This window comes from Dendrobates tinctorius, unplaced genomic scaffold, assembly GCF_039654945.1.
Source record: "Dendrobates tinctorius isolate UK_male_01 unplaced genomic scaffold, ASM3965494v1 ptg000074l, whole genome shotgun sequence".
NCBI lineage: Eukaryota > Metazoa > Chordata > Amphibia > Anura > Dendrobatidae > Dendrobates > Dendrobates tinctorius.
In genome coordinates, this window is record NW_027361742.1 from 1,789,501 (window position 1) to 1,802,543 (window position 13,043).

Here is a 13,043-nt window from a genome sequence, read left to right on the forward strand (position 1 = left end):
CAGCACAGCCCCACATGGTATACAGCACAGCTCCATGGTATATAGCACAGCCCAACATGGTATACAGCACAAGCTCATGATATACAGCACAGCCCCACATGGTCTAAAGCACAGACCCATGGTATAAAGCACAGCCCCACATGGTATACAGCACATCCCCACATGGTATACAGCACAGCCCCACATGGTGTACAACACAGCCCCACATGGTACACAGCATAGGCCCATGGTATACAGCACAGCCCCACATGGTGTAGAGCACAGCCCCACATGGTATATAGCACAGCACAGCACAATGGTATACAGCACAACCCCACATGGTATATAGCACAGGCCCATGGAATATAGCACAGCCCCACATGGCATATAGCACAGCACCACATGGTATACAGCACAGGCCCATGGTATACAGCACAGCACCATGGTATACAGCACAGCCTCTCCCCCCTTCCCCCAAGAATGGCCCCACAGTCCAGTACTGTTACATAAAAAAACACTCTTCACCTTCTCCTCATGCTCACGCTGCTCCCGGCTCCTGTTTCCTGCTCTGCCTGGCACACAGTGAGTGCGCGATGATATGACGTCATCGCACACCTGCTGTGAGGCAGAGCGGGGAATGATGGGAGAGGGAGCGTCACCTGATGCTTTCTCCTCCATCATTGCTTTGAACTGTACCGGCGTCTATGACGCCGGTACAGTTCAATGCGGTGGCAGGGGGAGTCGGCGTTGGTTGCCTGCCCCTATCGCCGACCCTGAGAGGAGCCATTGTTACTGGTGTAGACACAGAGGAGCAATTATTACTTTTTTTGTAAGTTCTTTATTTAAGAACGTTGTAATAAGCAATATACCATCAAAGATAATAATAAAAAAGAACAACATTCATTTTCTATAAGGGGTACAAAATTTAAGGGATTTGGGAGCAGAAGAGAGAGGAAAAAAGAGAAATCGAACAAGGGCAAGAGGGATGAAGGGGATGGAGGGTAAGGGGAGGGGAGGGTAGTCCTTATGATAGTTAGCCAATTTTCTACTCAGTAGTGGAGGAACTAAAACATGTATAGCTATCATATTATTAGGAGGAGCAATTATTATATGTTATAGGCACAGAGGAACCATTATTACTGGTTTAGGTACAGAGGATCTAATATTACTGGTATAGGAACAGAGGAGCAATTACTACTTGTTGGAGGCACAAAGAATACATTATTACTGGTACACCAACAACTTAGTGAGAAACACTCACTTATCATATAACATATAGGGATGTTCATGAAAGATATTGTTAACCTACTCAAAATATGAACAGACCAAACAAAGTCCAATTAGATGAAGATTTAAAAATATTTTTATTTAATTACACAATAAAAGGGAAACAAAACAAATGAACATAATACAATACCATAATTGATCATAATAAGGAGATAATAACATGATTAACACATGGGCCATAAGTAACTTTTCATAAAAAATCCATGGACAATATAAAGTGCATATAATAGACAGACTAGCAGTCTGTATACCCAAATAAAGTGCATAGGATATGTAAAAAGATCATAAATACCCGTGATAAGTGGCTCAATGTGTCTCCAACTCCCTCCAACGTACACTTCGCCTGTAGTGGCTTTCTCAAGGAGTTGTGAATTAAATAAAAATATTTTTAAGTCTTCATCTAATTGGACTTTGTTTTGTCTGTTCATATTTTGAGTAGGTTTACATTATTACTGGTGTATCAATAGAGTAGCCATTATTACTGGTGTAGGCACAGAGGAACCATTATTACTTGTGGGCACAAAAGAACCATTATTACTGGTTGTAGGTGTGAGGAGACTGCAGGCACGTAGGATGCAGTAACTGACCGTACACAGACCAAGGGTGATAGGCGTTTATTTTACAACAGAAAACTCCACACAGGGAGAAAACAGAGGGATATTACTCTCTAATACAGCAAATTACTATTGGGGATAACTTAAGGCACAAGAATAAGTAAGGCAGACAGTACAATTAAATATTACTTATCCTTCAGGTGACAGTCAAGGTTAAACTCCTGACGTGACTGGAGCCGCTTAGGATATGTCGCAGTGGAGGTCTGACACAGTCCTGAGGAAGCTGGTATAATATATCCTGACGATGGCGGTGTCCTCTCATGGTCCTGACGATGGCGGCGACTCCTTGGGATCCTGATGCAGGTCTTGGGTCCAGAAGATGAAGCGATGAAGAGGGAAACGTCTTTTACCTCAGCGGTGAGTGGCCCAACACTATGGAGACTTGCAGAACTGCCCAAACACTGTTTACAACGGGCAGCCCGGTTCGCTGTGTCGACTCGACACACACCTAAGTCCAGTTCACAGACCTTGTCTCTCATGGTCAGTGCTGTCAGCGGGGGCAGCTGTGGCAGTGTTGTCGACTGTGTCAGCGGGGGCAGCGGTGTCTCAGTGGTACTCAGTCAGTAGTCTCCTGTCAAAGCTGCTTAGGGCGAAACGCGCGTCGAGGCTGCTGAGTGGGACTCCTACAGGGGCACCTACCTATTGCTGTTGGCACCATGACTTCAGGTATAATTTTCCCCCCTTATTTGAAGGGATGTATATAGACTCTGTTTGGGCTATTATTTAAACATACGTCTAGACTGATTATTAATTATGTATCTTTAGTGGTTATTATACTATCCTTATTCCATTAACTTTATGTGGATTAGATATATGTACATTTACCTGTGATCAATACTGGTGTCTGAAGTTCTTATTTACATCAAATAATGTTGGTTCATATTGTGTTTGCACTGCTTTAACACCTGCTATTATATATTGTCAGTTTGACTTTTGAACCTCCAGACATTTTGGGTGTTCTATGTTAGTGAGTCCCAATGTTATTGTGATAATGTTTCACTCCGTGTATCAAATTCTCATATAAATTGTCAGGGTCCTGACAGCGCCGGCGTACAGCCTCCGCTAAGCAGGGACTCACCCGCACCGTAGGGACCCCTGGGGACAAGAACAGCTGGAAAATAAAGATGCACAGGACCTGAATGTAGAAGTTTAGCAAGCCGGCACAGGACCTACGGTCATGTGACTGCAAGGGGGCGGGGCTTAGCATCCTGCTTTCAGAGAAGGTAGAAAACTCAGAGTCGGGCAAAGTGGAGGTCATGCACAATACAGGCAAGCGAGGTACAGGAGGGATAAACAGACGGGAGGCCAGACAAAGCCAAAGGTCATACATAAGATATCAGTAAAGTACTAGGGATGAGACAGAACGGATAGTCAGGGCCAAGCAGAGATCAAAACCAAACAGACGTAGAAGGTACCAAGCAGAATCAAAGCAATATCCAGAGAACAGACCAAGTCATACACAGAGAATCATGCAACCAGAACACAGCACTAACACACTCAGGGGTCACCACACAATGCCAAGGGCGAAAGTATAACTGACGGGGGATGGAAGCTTCCTGAGGCTATAAGAAGCCTCCCCAGAACCAATGAGAGGCCACCATAATAGGTCCCAGGTGTGCAGGTGAGAGTCTGCACTGAGATCAGAACATTAACCCCAGAAGTGTCGGTCACCCAGCACTGGTATCATGACATAAATTATAGTTATGACCTATTATCATGGATATGGTTAGTACTTAACTAAATAAATTTTGTATTATTGATATAAAAAAAATCTCCTCATAGTGATCTCATTTCTACATGGTCACATCTATTTGGTAGAATGTGTTCACATTCTGCTCTACTCTGCCCAGTCGCCTCTCAGCTGATTTTACCTCACAGGTCTCTCGCGCGCTCGACGTTCCCGCCCAAACTCTTTGAATCCTCGCTCATGGATCTTCTCTCAGCTTGGCCACACCCCCTTCGCTTGAGTACAGGGAGTGGTCTCGCGCTTTAAGCTTTTCCCCCTGCGACTTAGGTGACAGCCCTGACTGTTCCGGACCCATCAAGGAGGAGACATACCTAACTAGTTCCTTCCCCTTACATAGGCACAGAAGAGACATTATTCCTTGCTGTAGGAACAGAGGAACCATTATTACTGGCTGTACGCAGAAAGGAGCAATTATGACTGGCTGTAGGCACACAGAGGAACCATTATAACTTGTTGAAGGCACATAGAAGCTATTATTACTGGTGCATTAACAGAGGAGCCACTATTACTGGTATAGGCACAGAGGAGCAATTACTACTTGTTGGTGGCACATAGAACACATTATTACTGGTGTATCAATAAAGGAGCCATTATTACTGGCGTAGGCACAGAGGAACCATTATTACTTGTAGGCACAGAGGAGCCGTACTGACTGGTAGTAGGCAGAATGGAGCCATTATTACTGATGTAGGCACAGAAGAACCATTATTACTGGTTGTAGTCACCGAAGAGACATTCCTACTTGCTTTAGGAACAGAGGAGCCATTATTACTGGCTGTACGCAGAAAGGAGCCATTATGACTGGCTTCAGGCAGCGAGGAGCTATTTTACTGGATGTAGATGGGTCGCCCTGCCAGGGCTGGTGGGGTACTCAGCACCGGGCCCGCGGATCTCCAAGAGGGGGTTTTGTCACGGCAGCTAAGACCCGGCCCGTGGCCCTGGGCGCCCATTGTAGACAGCGGAAATGTTCATTGCACGTGTGGGCAATGGTTGAAAGTTGGTATAGGAATGATTTGTGACACCACCTGTGGTGTTCGGCAAGAAAGGTGTTAAGCCGGCGCTGCAAACAGATCCTCTGGGACAGATGGTGTAGTGCAGCAATGATGTTGTGGCCCTCCACAGGTAGGGCAGTAGTCCCAGGGCAGTGTAGGTGAGGAGACGTAGATGGTGCAGTGTCAGGCACAGAGATGTAGCAGTGCAGAGTGTGTTGGCGCAGGAATAAGTGGAGGACACCAGGGCATGTAGTTCCAAAGCTTTACTCACAGTCCATTGTGCATACAGGTGCCCGCATCCGTGTCGTGTCCTCCAGAGCAGGAGCTCAGCCAACTTCCAGGCAAGATGAAGTACTCCGTTTCAACACTCCGCCAACATATGTGCCTTTTCTGAACATCTCCCTTTTTGCGCCTATAGTGAAGTACTCACAGTACTGAGTTACACTGGAGTTCCTCCTTTCTGATGTTCCTATGAACTCTACTTGTACGGCAGACAGCTGTAGCCTGCTTCGGGGACTCCTTGCTACTAAGTCCCCGGCTGGTGACAGGACAATTGTGTACAAGATAATTGTGTACGGACTATTGTGTACAGACAATTGTGTACAGGCCAATTGTGTACAATGACAATTGTGTACAAGGCAATTGTGTACAAGGCGATTGCCCTGTACACAATTGTCCTTGTACACAATTGGCCTTGGACACAATTGGCCTGTACACAATTTTCTGTACACAATTGTCCGTACACAATTATCTTGTACACAATTGTCATGGAACCGTCCCGGCTCACTCACGTTGCTGTTGTGCCCACAAGTCTTGAGTGGGAATAAAGTGGTGACAACTTCTATTCCTCCGGTGTCTGCTGTAGGACCATTAGTATCCATACAACCTCGGTGACCGGACCCCGGCCTTGCGCTGTGAACTTGGGAAGGGTTCTGCTCTAACCCTAATCCTCAGTCCTCCTCTTCTCCTTACGTTCCGTTCAAATCTATCTTTCTTATAAAGAGTCAGGCTTTCCATCAATGTCTCTTTCCTGTGCCAGCAGACCCAGGTCACTGAGGTCCGCTGCAGCTCTTCCCTCATCCATCCCACTCCGGGGATCTTCTCTCTCCTTCTCCCCCCGTCAGACTCACTGACTGACTCCTAAACTCTTCCCAATCTTTTGGTGCAGACTAATCTCCACCCACCTCCCAGCACTCGTTGTGTTCCAAGCAGGGAGCCACCAAAGGGTGCTTTGCTACACTACTATGTTGTGTGGGATGCAGGTGTTGGAGTGTGGTCAGGTGTCCCCACCTTACCTGGTTGGTGGGGCACCACACCTCAGGAGGAGGTGCAGTACCTCTGTGGCGACTGAACCCTCAGGGGCGCCACATAGACAGAAACAAGCCATTATGACTGGCTGTAGGCACACAGAGGAGCCATTATAACTTGATGAAGGCACATAGAAGCTATTATTACTGGTGCATTAACAGAGGAGCCATTACTACTGGTATAGGCACAGAGAAGCAATTTGTACATGTTATAGGAACAAATGAGCCATTATTGCTTGTTGTAGGCAGAAATGAGCCATTTTTACTGGCTGTAGGCAGAGGAACCATTATTACTTGTAGGCACAGAGGAGCCTTTCTGACTGGCTGTAGGCACACAGAGGAGCCATTATAACTTGATGAAGGCACATAGAAGCTATTATTACTGGTGCATTAACAGAGGAGCCATTACTACTGGTATAGGCACAGAGAAGCAATTTGTACATGTTATAGGAACAAATGAGCCATTATTGCTTGTTGTGGGCAGAAATGAGCCATTTTTACTGGCTGTAGGCAGAGGAACCATTATTACTTGTAGGCACAGAGGAGCCTTTCTGACTGGCTGTAGGCAGAAAGGAGCCATTATTAGTGGTGTAGGCCCAAAGGAGCCATTATTACTGGTTGAAGGCACACAAGAGGCATTATTAAATATTGGGCTTGTGTGGAAGGCACAGAAATTGGTTTCCAGCTATTTTGGCACATTTCTGTGTTAGTTTTCCCCCTCATAGCAGGTATTAACAGCTGCATTTATCCACTTGTGAAGCTAGACATGGCCATCACTCTGTGGAGAGGCACTGTGCTTTCTTCCTCCTTGGCCTCAGAGTACACAAAGAACAGCTGGCATTGGCTAATACATGTTGGGAACTCAGGGAAAAGAAGTATGTGCATGTACAGCGCTCACACTAAGGCCTGTTTCACACTTCAGTTTTTTTACGTCAATCAAAATCCGCCAGTTTTTGAAAAAAACGGATCCGCCCCTTTTTTGGAGGATCAGTTTTTTCCCCCATAGACTTGCATTAGCGGCGGATTTTGACTGACGGTCGTCCGTTGCATCCGTTTTTGGACGGATCCGTTTGAATTGTAGCAGATCCCGGGCTGAGAAGACGGACTTTGAAACGTCTCTCTCTCTCGCTCTCTCCTTTTCCAGACCACGGTTCCTTTTAATTTTCTTTCCTTTGCAACTTTGGCGGATCCGTCCAAAAAACGGGCCGCTGACATCCGTTTGTTCCAAAACGCAAATGGATCCGTTTTTTTCAACTTTGGCGGACTTCAACTGATCACAAAAAGCTGAAATGTGAAAAAGGCCTAAGGGTATGTGCACACGTTGCAGATTCTTGTGCGGATTTTTCCGCGTGGAATCTGCAGAATCCGCAGGTAAAAAGACATGTGTTTTACCTGCGGATTTACTGCGGATTTATAGCGGATTTTGTGCAGATTTCACCTGTGTTTTTACACCTGTGGATTCCTATAATGCAATGGGTGTAAAAACGCTGCGGAATCCGCACAAAGAACTGACATGCTGCTGAAAATAAACCGCTGTGTTTCCGGGCGCAATTTTCCACAGCATGTGCACAGCGGTTTTTGTTTTCCATAGGATAACATGGTACTGTACATCCCATGGAAAACTGCTGCGGATCCGCAGGGCCAAATCCGCTGCGGATCCGCAGGGCCAAATCCGCTGCGGATCCGCAGCCAAATCCGCAACGTGTGCAGATACCCTAAGGGTTGTAACTATGATAGATGCAGGGGTTGCAATTGCATCCAGGCCCTGGAGCTTAGGGAGCCCAAAAGGTTCGTTTTGCCTATATGAAAAGACTTTTACTATTAAAAACCTGCAATAGTTGGGGACCCTGTATGAAATTTTGCATTTGCCCATGAGCTTCAAATTACACCATTGGACATGCTCCCCACGATGATATGGATGGCAAGAATGAGCACAGCAAAACTATACCACTGGAAAAGGGGTACCAACTAGGTTGGAGCATAAAAAAGACTATAAATTGGATCAATGAATTGGAAACAGCACATGGATCTATATAATAATTCCATATGAGAGGAGCACATTAAATAACATTACAGAGTTTTAAAAGCTATCAGTATTTGATCTGTGTTTTGCTGTTCTAAAATTACCTAACCACATGGAGTTTATGATACATACCAGGCCACGTTCCTCTGCTCTTTTCAATAGTCCCTGGAGTAATCCTTGAAAGAGTTCAAGACTTTTCTTTTCCTTCAACAATTGAAAAGAAGAGACAATGATACTTTTCCTAAACTTCCTTACGTAAAGTACTTTTTATGTATTGATGGGAGCCTATCAGCACATTTTTACATACGGAACTAATGGTATGGCGGCATAGGTGCTGGTCCTTTAATTAAAATTATACCTTTTGTAAAGATGCTATGGGCTAGACATAAGAAATCTAACATAGAAGACATATGCAAATCAGGCTGTAAGTGCAGTGGGGGTGTCATTGCACTTGGACTGCTTCTTACAGGTGCACTGACTGGACAGAATTGAAATATGTGAATTGATTAAAAAAAAAAAAAAAACATTGTACAGGGGCACAAAAATGTGTCTATTTTTTTACAACCAGCATCAATCACCTCTGTTCATTATTAGTAGCGGAATTAGCTGCATTCACTTAAATGGCATTATTGTGCGATATCAAGCTCAGTCCAAGGACCAGAGTGCTATTGTTTCTGGAAAACATGCAGATTACTTTTCTATTCCTGAACAATTGATTTAAAGGGAACCTGACAGCAGATACATGCTGCCTGAACCATGGGCAACATGTATCAGACGCTGGCTGTACAATCTCAGCCAGGCGTGTTGACTATAAAACGCTGCGTCATTTCAGAGAAAAACATACTTTAAACCCTGCCGGCTCCCATTGAGTGACAGGTGCATGGCTGGTATGCTTTCCTTGAAATACCGCAGCATTACAGAGTCAAACATACCTGGCAGGGATCATACAGCCAGTGTATGATACATGTAGCCAGTGGTTTGGACACCATGCATCAGCTGTCAGATTAACGCCAAAACTGAAATAGTTGATATCGGTATTACTCTTTTATACTATGATGTTATCCTCAGTGTTAGTGTGGACAATATAAGTATTTATAATTTATACCTAAAGCCCCCATTACACACTGCGATATCGCTAGCAATATCGCTGTAAAGTCAGCGATTTTGTGACGTTGCAGAGATATTGCTAGCGATATCGCTGCATGTGATACTTACCTCCGACCGGCTCCCCCGCTGGTTATCGCTGGTCGCGCGAGAGGCTCCTGGACCATTCCTCGTCGGCCACTTCCTGCTGGGGCTTCCTGTGGCGCCGACGAGCGACGCGTGGAGCCGGGCGGGAGGACGTCAGGATCGCCGCGTCTGACAGGTAAGTAGTGATCCCCGTCCCCTGCGATGTCGCTGGTGAGATCTGCCTGAGTGGCAGCTCACTAGCGACCACCTAGCGATGCACCAGCGATCCTGACCGCGTCATATCGCTAGTCGGGATCGCTGCTGCATCGCTAGGTGTAACGGTACCCTTAGCCACACTGCTGGTTATGAAGTCAGGCTTTGTTTCTTCAAGGGGGGAGGGGTGTCAACTACTTTTATATCCATAACCTTATCTTAAGGATACATCATCAATATCAGATCGTAGGGGGTCTGACACGACACTCCAACTGATTAGATTGTATCAGCTCCAATGGTGGCCGGATGTAATTGAATAGGAGCAGCAGTTCTTAGCAATAACCACTAAATAGTGAGGTGCGCAGAGCTGTGATGTTCTGCTCCATACACTGTTTGCATCCATCACTGATAACAGCTGAGTCAGGGGTCTGACCTCCTACCGATCAGACATTGATGATCTTCCCTGTGGCTAGGTCATCAATATAAAAGTTGTAGACAACTTCTTGGAGACTTTACTTGAATCTCCTGCAGGCAGCAACACCATTCAGGAGTATAAAACCCCAGCGACAGAATAAAGTTTGTAGTGTTAGGTGTCATTCAGATATTTGTTTTTCTCATGAAAAAAATTACTGATTATTTGATCAGAATGTGGTCCGAGTGTCATCAGTTTTTCTCGTACATGGAGAAAAAAGTACGTTTCTCCACTTTTTCCCATGTCTGTGAAAATCAAACCACATGTGACTGCAGTCAAATGTTGTCCAATTTATTGATTGACGTGTTGACTTACATTGCCGATTTTGATCTGATGCATGGATCTAAATCAGACAGGTCTCCTCAATTTACCGCTGACCATTCAGTCCATGAAAAATCACGGACGGGAGAATGGCCCCATAGAATATCACAGGTACGAGTGATATTGGTGTAAAGCACAGATAGCACTTGTACGCAAAAAACGGATATGTGACTGAGGCTAAATACACTCACTGGCCACTTTATTAGGTACACCATGCTAGTAAGGGGTTGGACCCCCTTTTGCCTTCAGAACTGCCTCAATTCTTCGTGGCAGAGATTCAACAAGGTGCTGGAAGCATTCCTCAGAGATTTTGGACCATATTGACATGATGGCATCACACAGTTGGCGCAGATTTGTCGGCTGCACATCCCTGATGCGAATCTCCCGTTCCACCACATCCCAAAGATGCTCTATTGGATTGAGATCTGGTGACTGAGGAGGCCATTTGAGTACAGTAAACTCATTGTCATGTTCAAGAAACCAATCTGAGATGATTCGAGCTTTATGACATGGCGCATTATCCTGCTGAAAGTAGCCATCAGATGTTGGGTACATTGTGGTCATAAAGGGATGGACATGGTCAGCAACAATACTCAGGTAGGCTGTGGCGTTGCAACGATGCTCAATTGGTACCAAGGGGCCCAAAGAGTGCCCAGAAAAAATTCCCCACACCATGACACCACCACCACCAGCCTGAACCGTTGATACAAGGCAGGATGGATCCATGCTTTCATGTTGTTTACGCCAAATTCTGACCCTACCATCCGAATGTCGCAGCAGAAATCGAGACTCATCAGACCAGGCAACGTTTTTCCAATCTTCTACTGTCCAATTTCGATGAGCTTGTGCAAATTGTAGCCTCAGTTTCCTGTTCTTAGCTGAGAGGAGTGGTACCCAGTGTGGTCTTCTGCTGCTGTAGCCCATCTGCCTCAAAGTTCGACGCACTGTGCGTTCAGAGATGCTCTTCTGCCTACCTTGGTTGTAACGGGTGGCAATTTGAGTCACTGTTGCCTTTCTATCAGCTCGAACCAGTATGCCCATTCTCCTCTGACCTCTGGCATCAACATGGCATTTCCGGCCACAGAACTGCCGCTCACTGGATTTTTTTTCTTTTTCGGACCATTCTCTGTAAACCCTAGAGATGGTTGTGCGTGAAAATCCCAGTAGATCAGCAGTTTCTGAAATTCTCAGACCAGCCCTTCTGGCACCAACAATCATGCCACGTTCAAAGGCACTCAAATCACCTTTCTTCCCCATACTGATGCTCGGTTTGAACTGCAGGAGATTGTCTTGACCATGTCTACATGCCTAAATGCACTGAGTTGCCGTCATGTGATTGGCTGATTAGAAATTAAGTCTTAACACACAGTTGGACAGGTGTACCTAATAAAGTGGCCAGTGAGTGTACTGTGCTGGTGAAGGTTACTGAAAAGAGCATTGGACATGATCAAAGGGTCTATTGTTTATATGTTTCACTCCAGTACTGTGTGAGGTTTTGGCACGTAGTCAGTTCTATTACCTTTAAGGTGAATTTCATTGATTTTGTGCTTTGGTCATAATGCTCCATATCCATGGGGTCAATGAACTCTTCATCATGGCTGGTCTTCGTAATCTGCCAATAGCCACATATCATAACAGCAACCAGAACTTTCTGTATCTGGAAATTAAAAACATTGAAAAATTACGTTGAACATAATCTAAAATATTACTACAGCGTATTATTTATTGTTAAACAGAGTATTATTCTATAAAAGTGAGAAATGAGCATCCAGACGTAACCAAATTTATGCCAATTAGTGTAAGGGTAGGTTCACGCGAGCGTATAAAAATTGTTCAGAGGTTCATTCAGAAATGTGGGATGATGTTTTTCTCACTTGTCATCAGTATACAATTTGTTTTTAATATTATCTTTTATTAATCATTTATAACACCATTTACAGTTTACTATGTTACAGAATTATTATGGATCTGTTTAAATTGGATGCAATACTGGTATCCGATTTTTTTTTTTCACACACCCATAGACTTGAATAGTAAGTCTCATCCGATTTATGGAAGAAACTAGTGCATACTGCAATTTTTCTTCAGTGAATGAGAAAAAAAAATCACTAATTTGCACTGCCCCGTGAATAACATTGGTCTGAGTATTGTCGTTTTTTCACGGACAGCACTGGGCGGAATACACATTCTTGTGAATGAGCACTCAAAGTGACTGATGTAAACCTACAAGAACCTTACAGTATACACTCACTGGCCACTTTATTAGGTACACCATGCTAGTAACGGGTTGGACCCCCTTTTGCCTTCAGAACTGCCTCAATTCTTCGTGGCAGAGATTCAACAAGGTGCTGGAAGCATTCCTCAGAGATTTTGGACCATATTGACATGATGGCATCACACAGTTGGCGCAGATTTGTCGGCTGCACATCCCTGATGCGAATCTCCCGTTCCACCACATCCCAAAGATGCTCTATTGGATTGAGATCTGGTGACTGAGGAGGCCATTTGAGTACAGTGAACTCATTGTCATGTTCAAGAAACCAATCTGAGATGATTCGAGCTTTATGACATGGCGCATTATCCTGCTGAAAGTAGCCATCAGATGCCTGTTCTTAGCTGAGAGGAGTGGTACCCAGTGTGGTCTTCTGCTGCTGTAGCCCATCTGCCTCAAAGTTCGACGCACTGTGCGTTCAGAGATGCTCTTCTGCCTACCTTGGTTGTAACGGGTGGCAATTTGAGTCACTGTTGCCTTTCTATCAGCTCGAACCAGTATGCCCATTCTCCTCTGACCTCTGGCATCAACAAGGCATTTCCGGCCACAGAACTGCCGCTCACTGGATTTTTTTTCTTTTTCGGACCATTCTCTGTAAACCCTAGAGATGGTTGTGCGTGAAAATCCCAGTAGATCAGCAGTTTCT

At 45.0% G+C, this 13,043-nt stretch overlaps 1 protein-coding gene across 4 annotated transcripts in view; it reads right to left on the reverse strand.

Moving 5' to 3' along the window:
• Positions 1 to 13,043, reverse strand: part of LOC141096337 (uncharacterized) — a 252,395-nt gene that overhangs the window by 166,911 nt on the left and 72,441 nt on the right. For 3 of the 4 annotated variants that reach the window (XM_073582871.1, XM_073582873.1, XM_073582870.1), the window contains exons 2-3: positions 11,645 to 11,782; positions 8,082 to 8,153 (exon numbers count right to left, since the gene is read on the reverse strand). In XM_073582871.1, coding sequence (XP_073438972.1) covers positions 8,082 to 8,153; positions 11,645 to 11,782 — 210 coding nt within the window. The remainder of the gene's footprint in view (positions 1 to 8,081; positions 8,154 to 11,644; positions 11,783 to 13,043) is intronic. The other variant, XM_073582872.1, reaches the window with a different exon arrangement.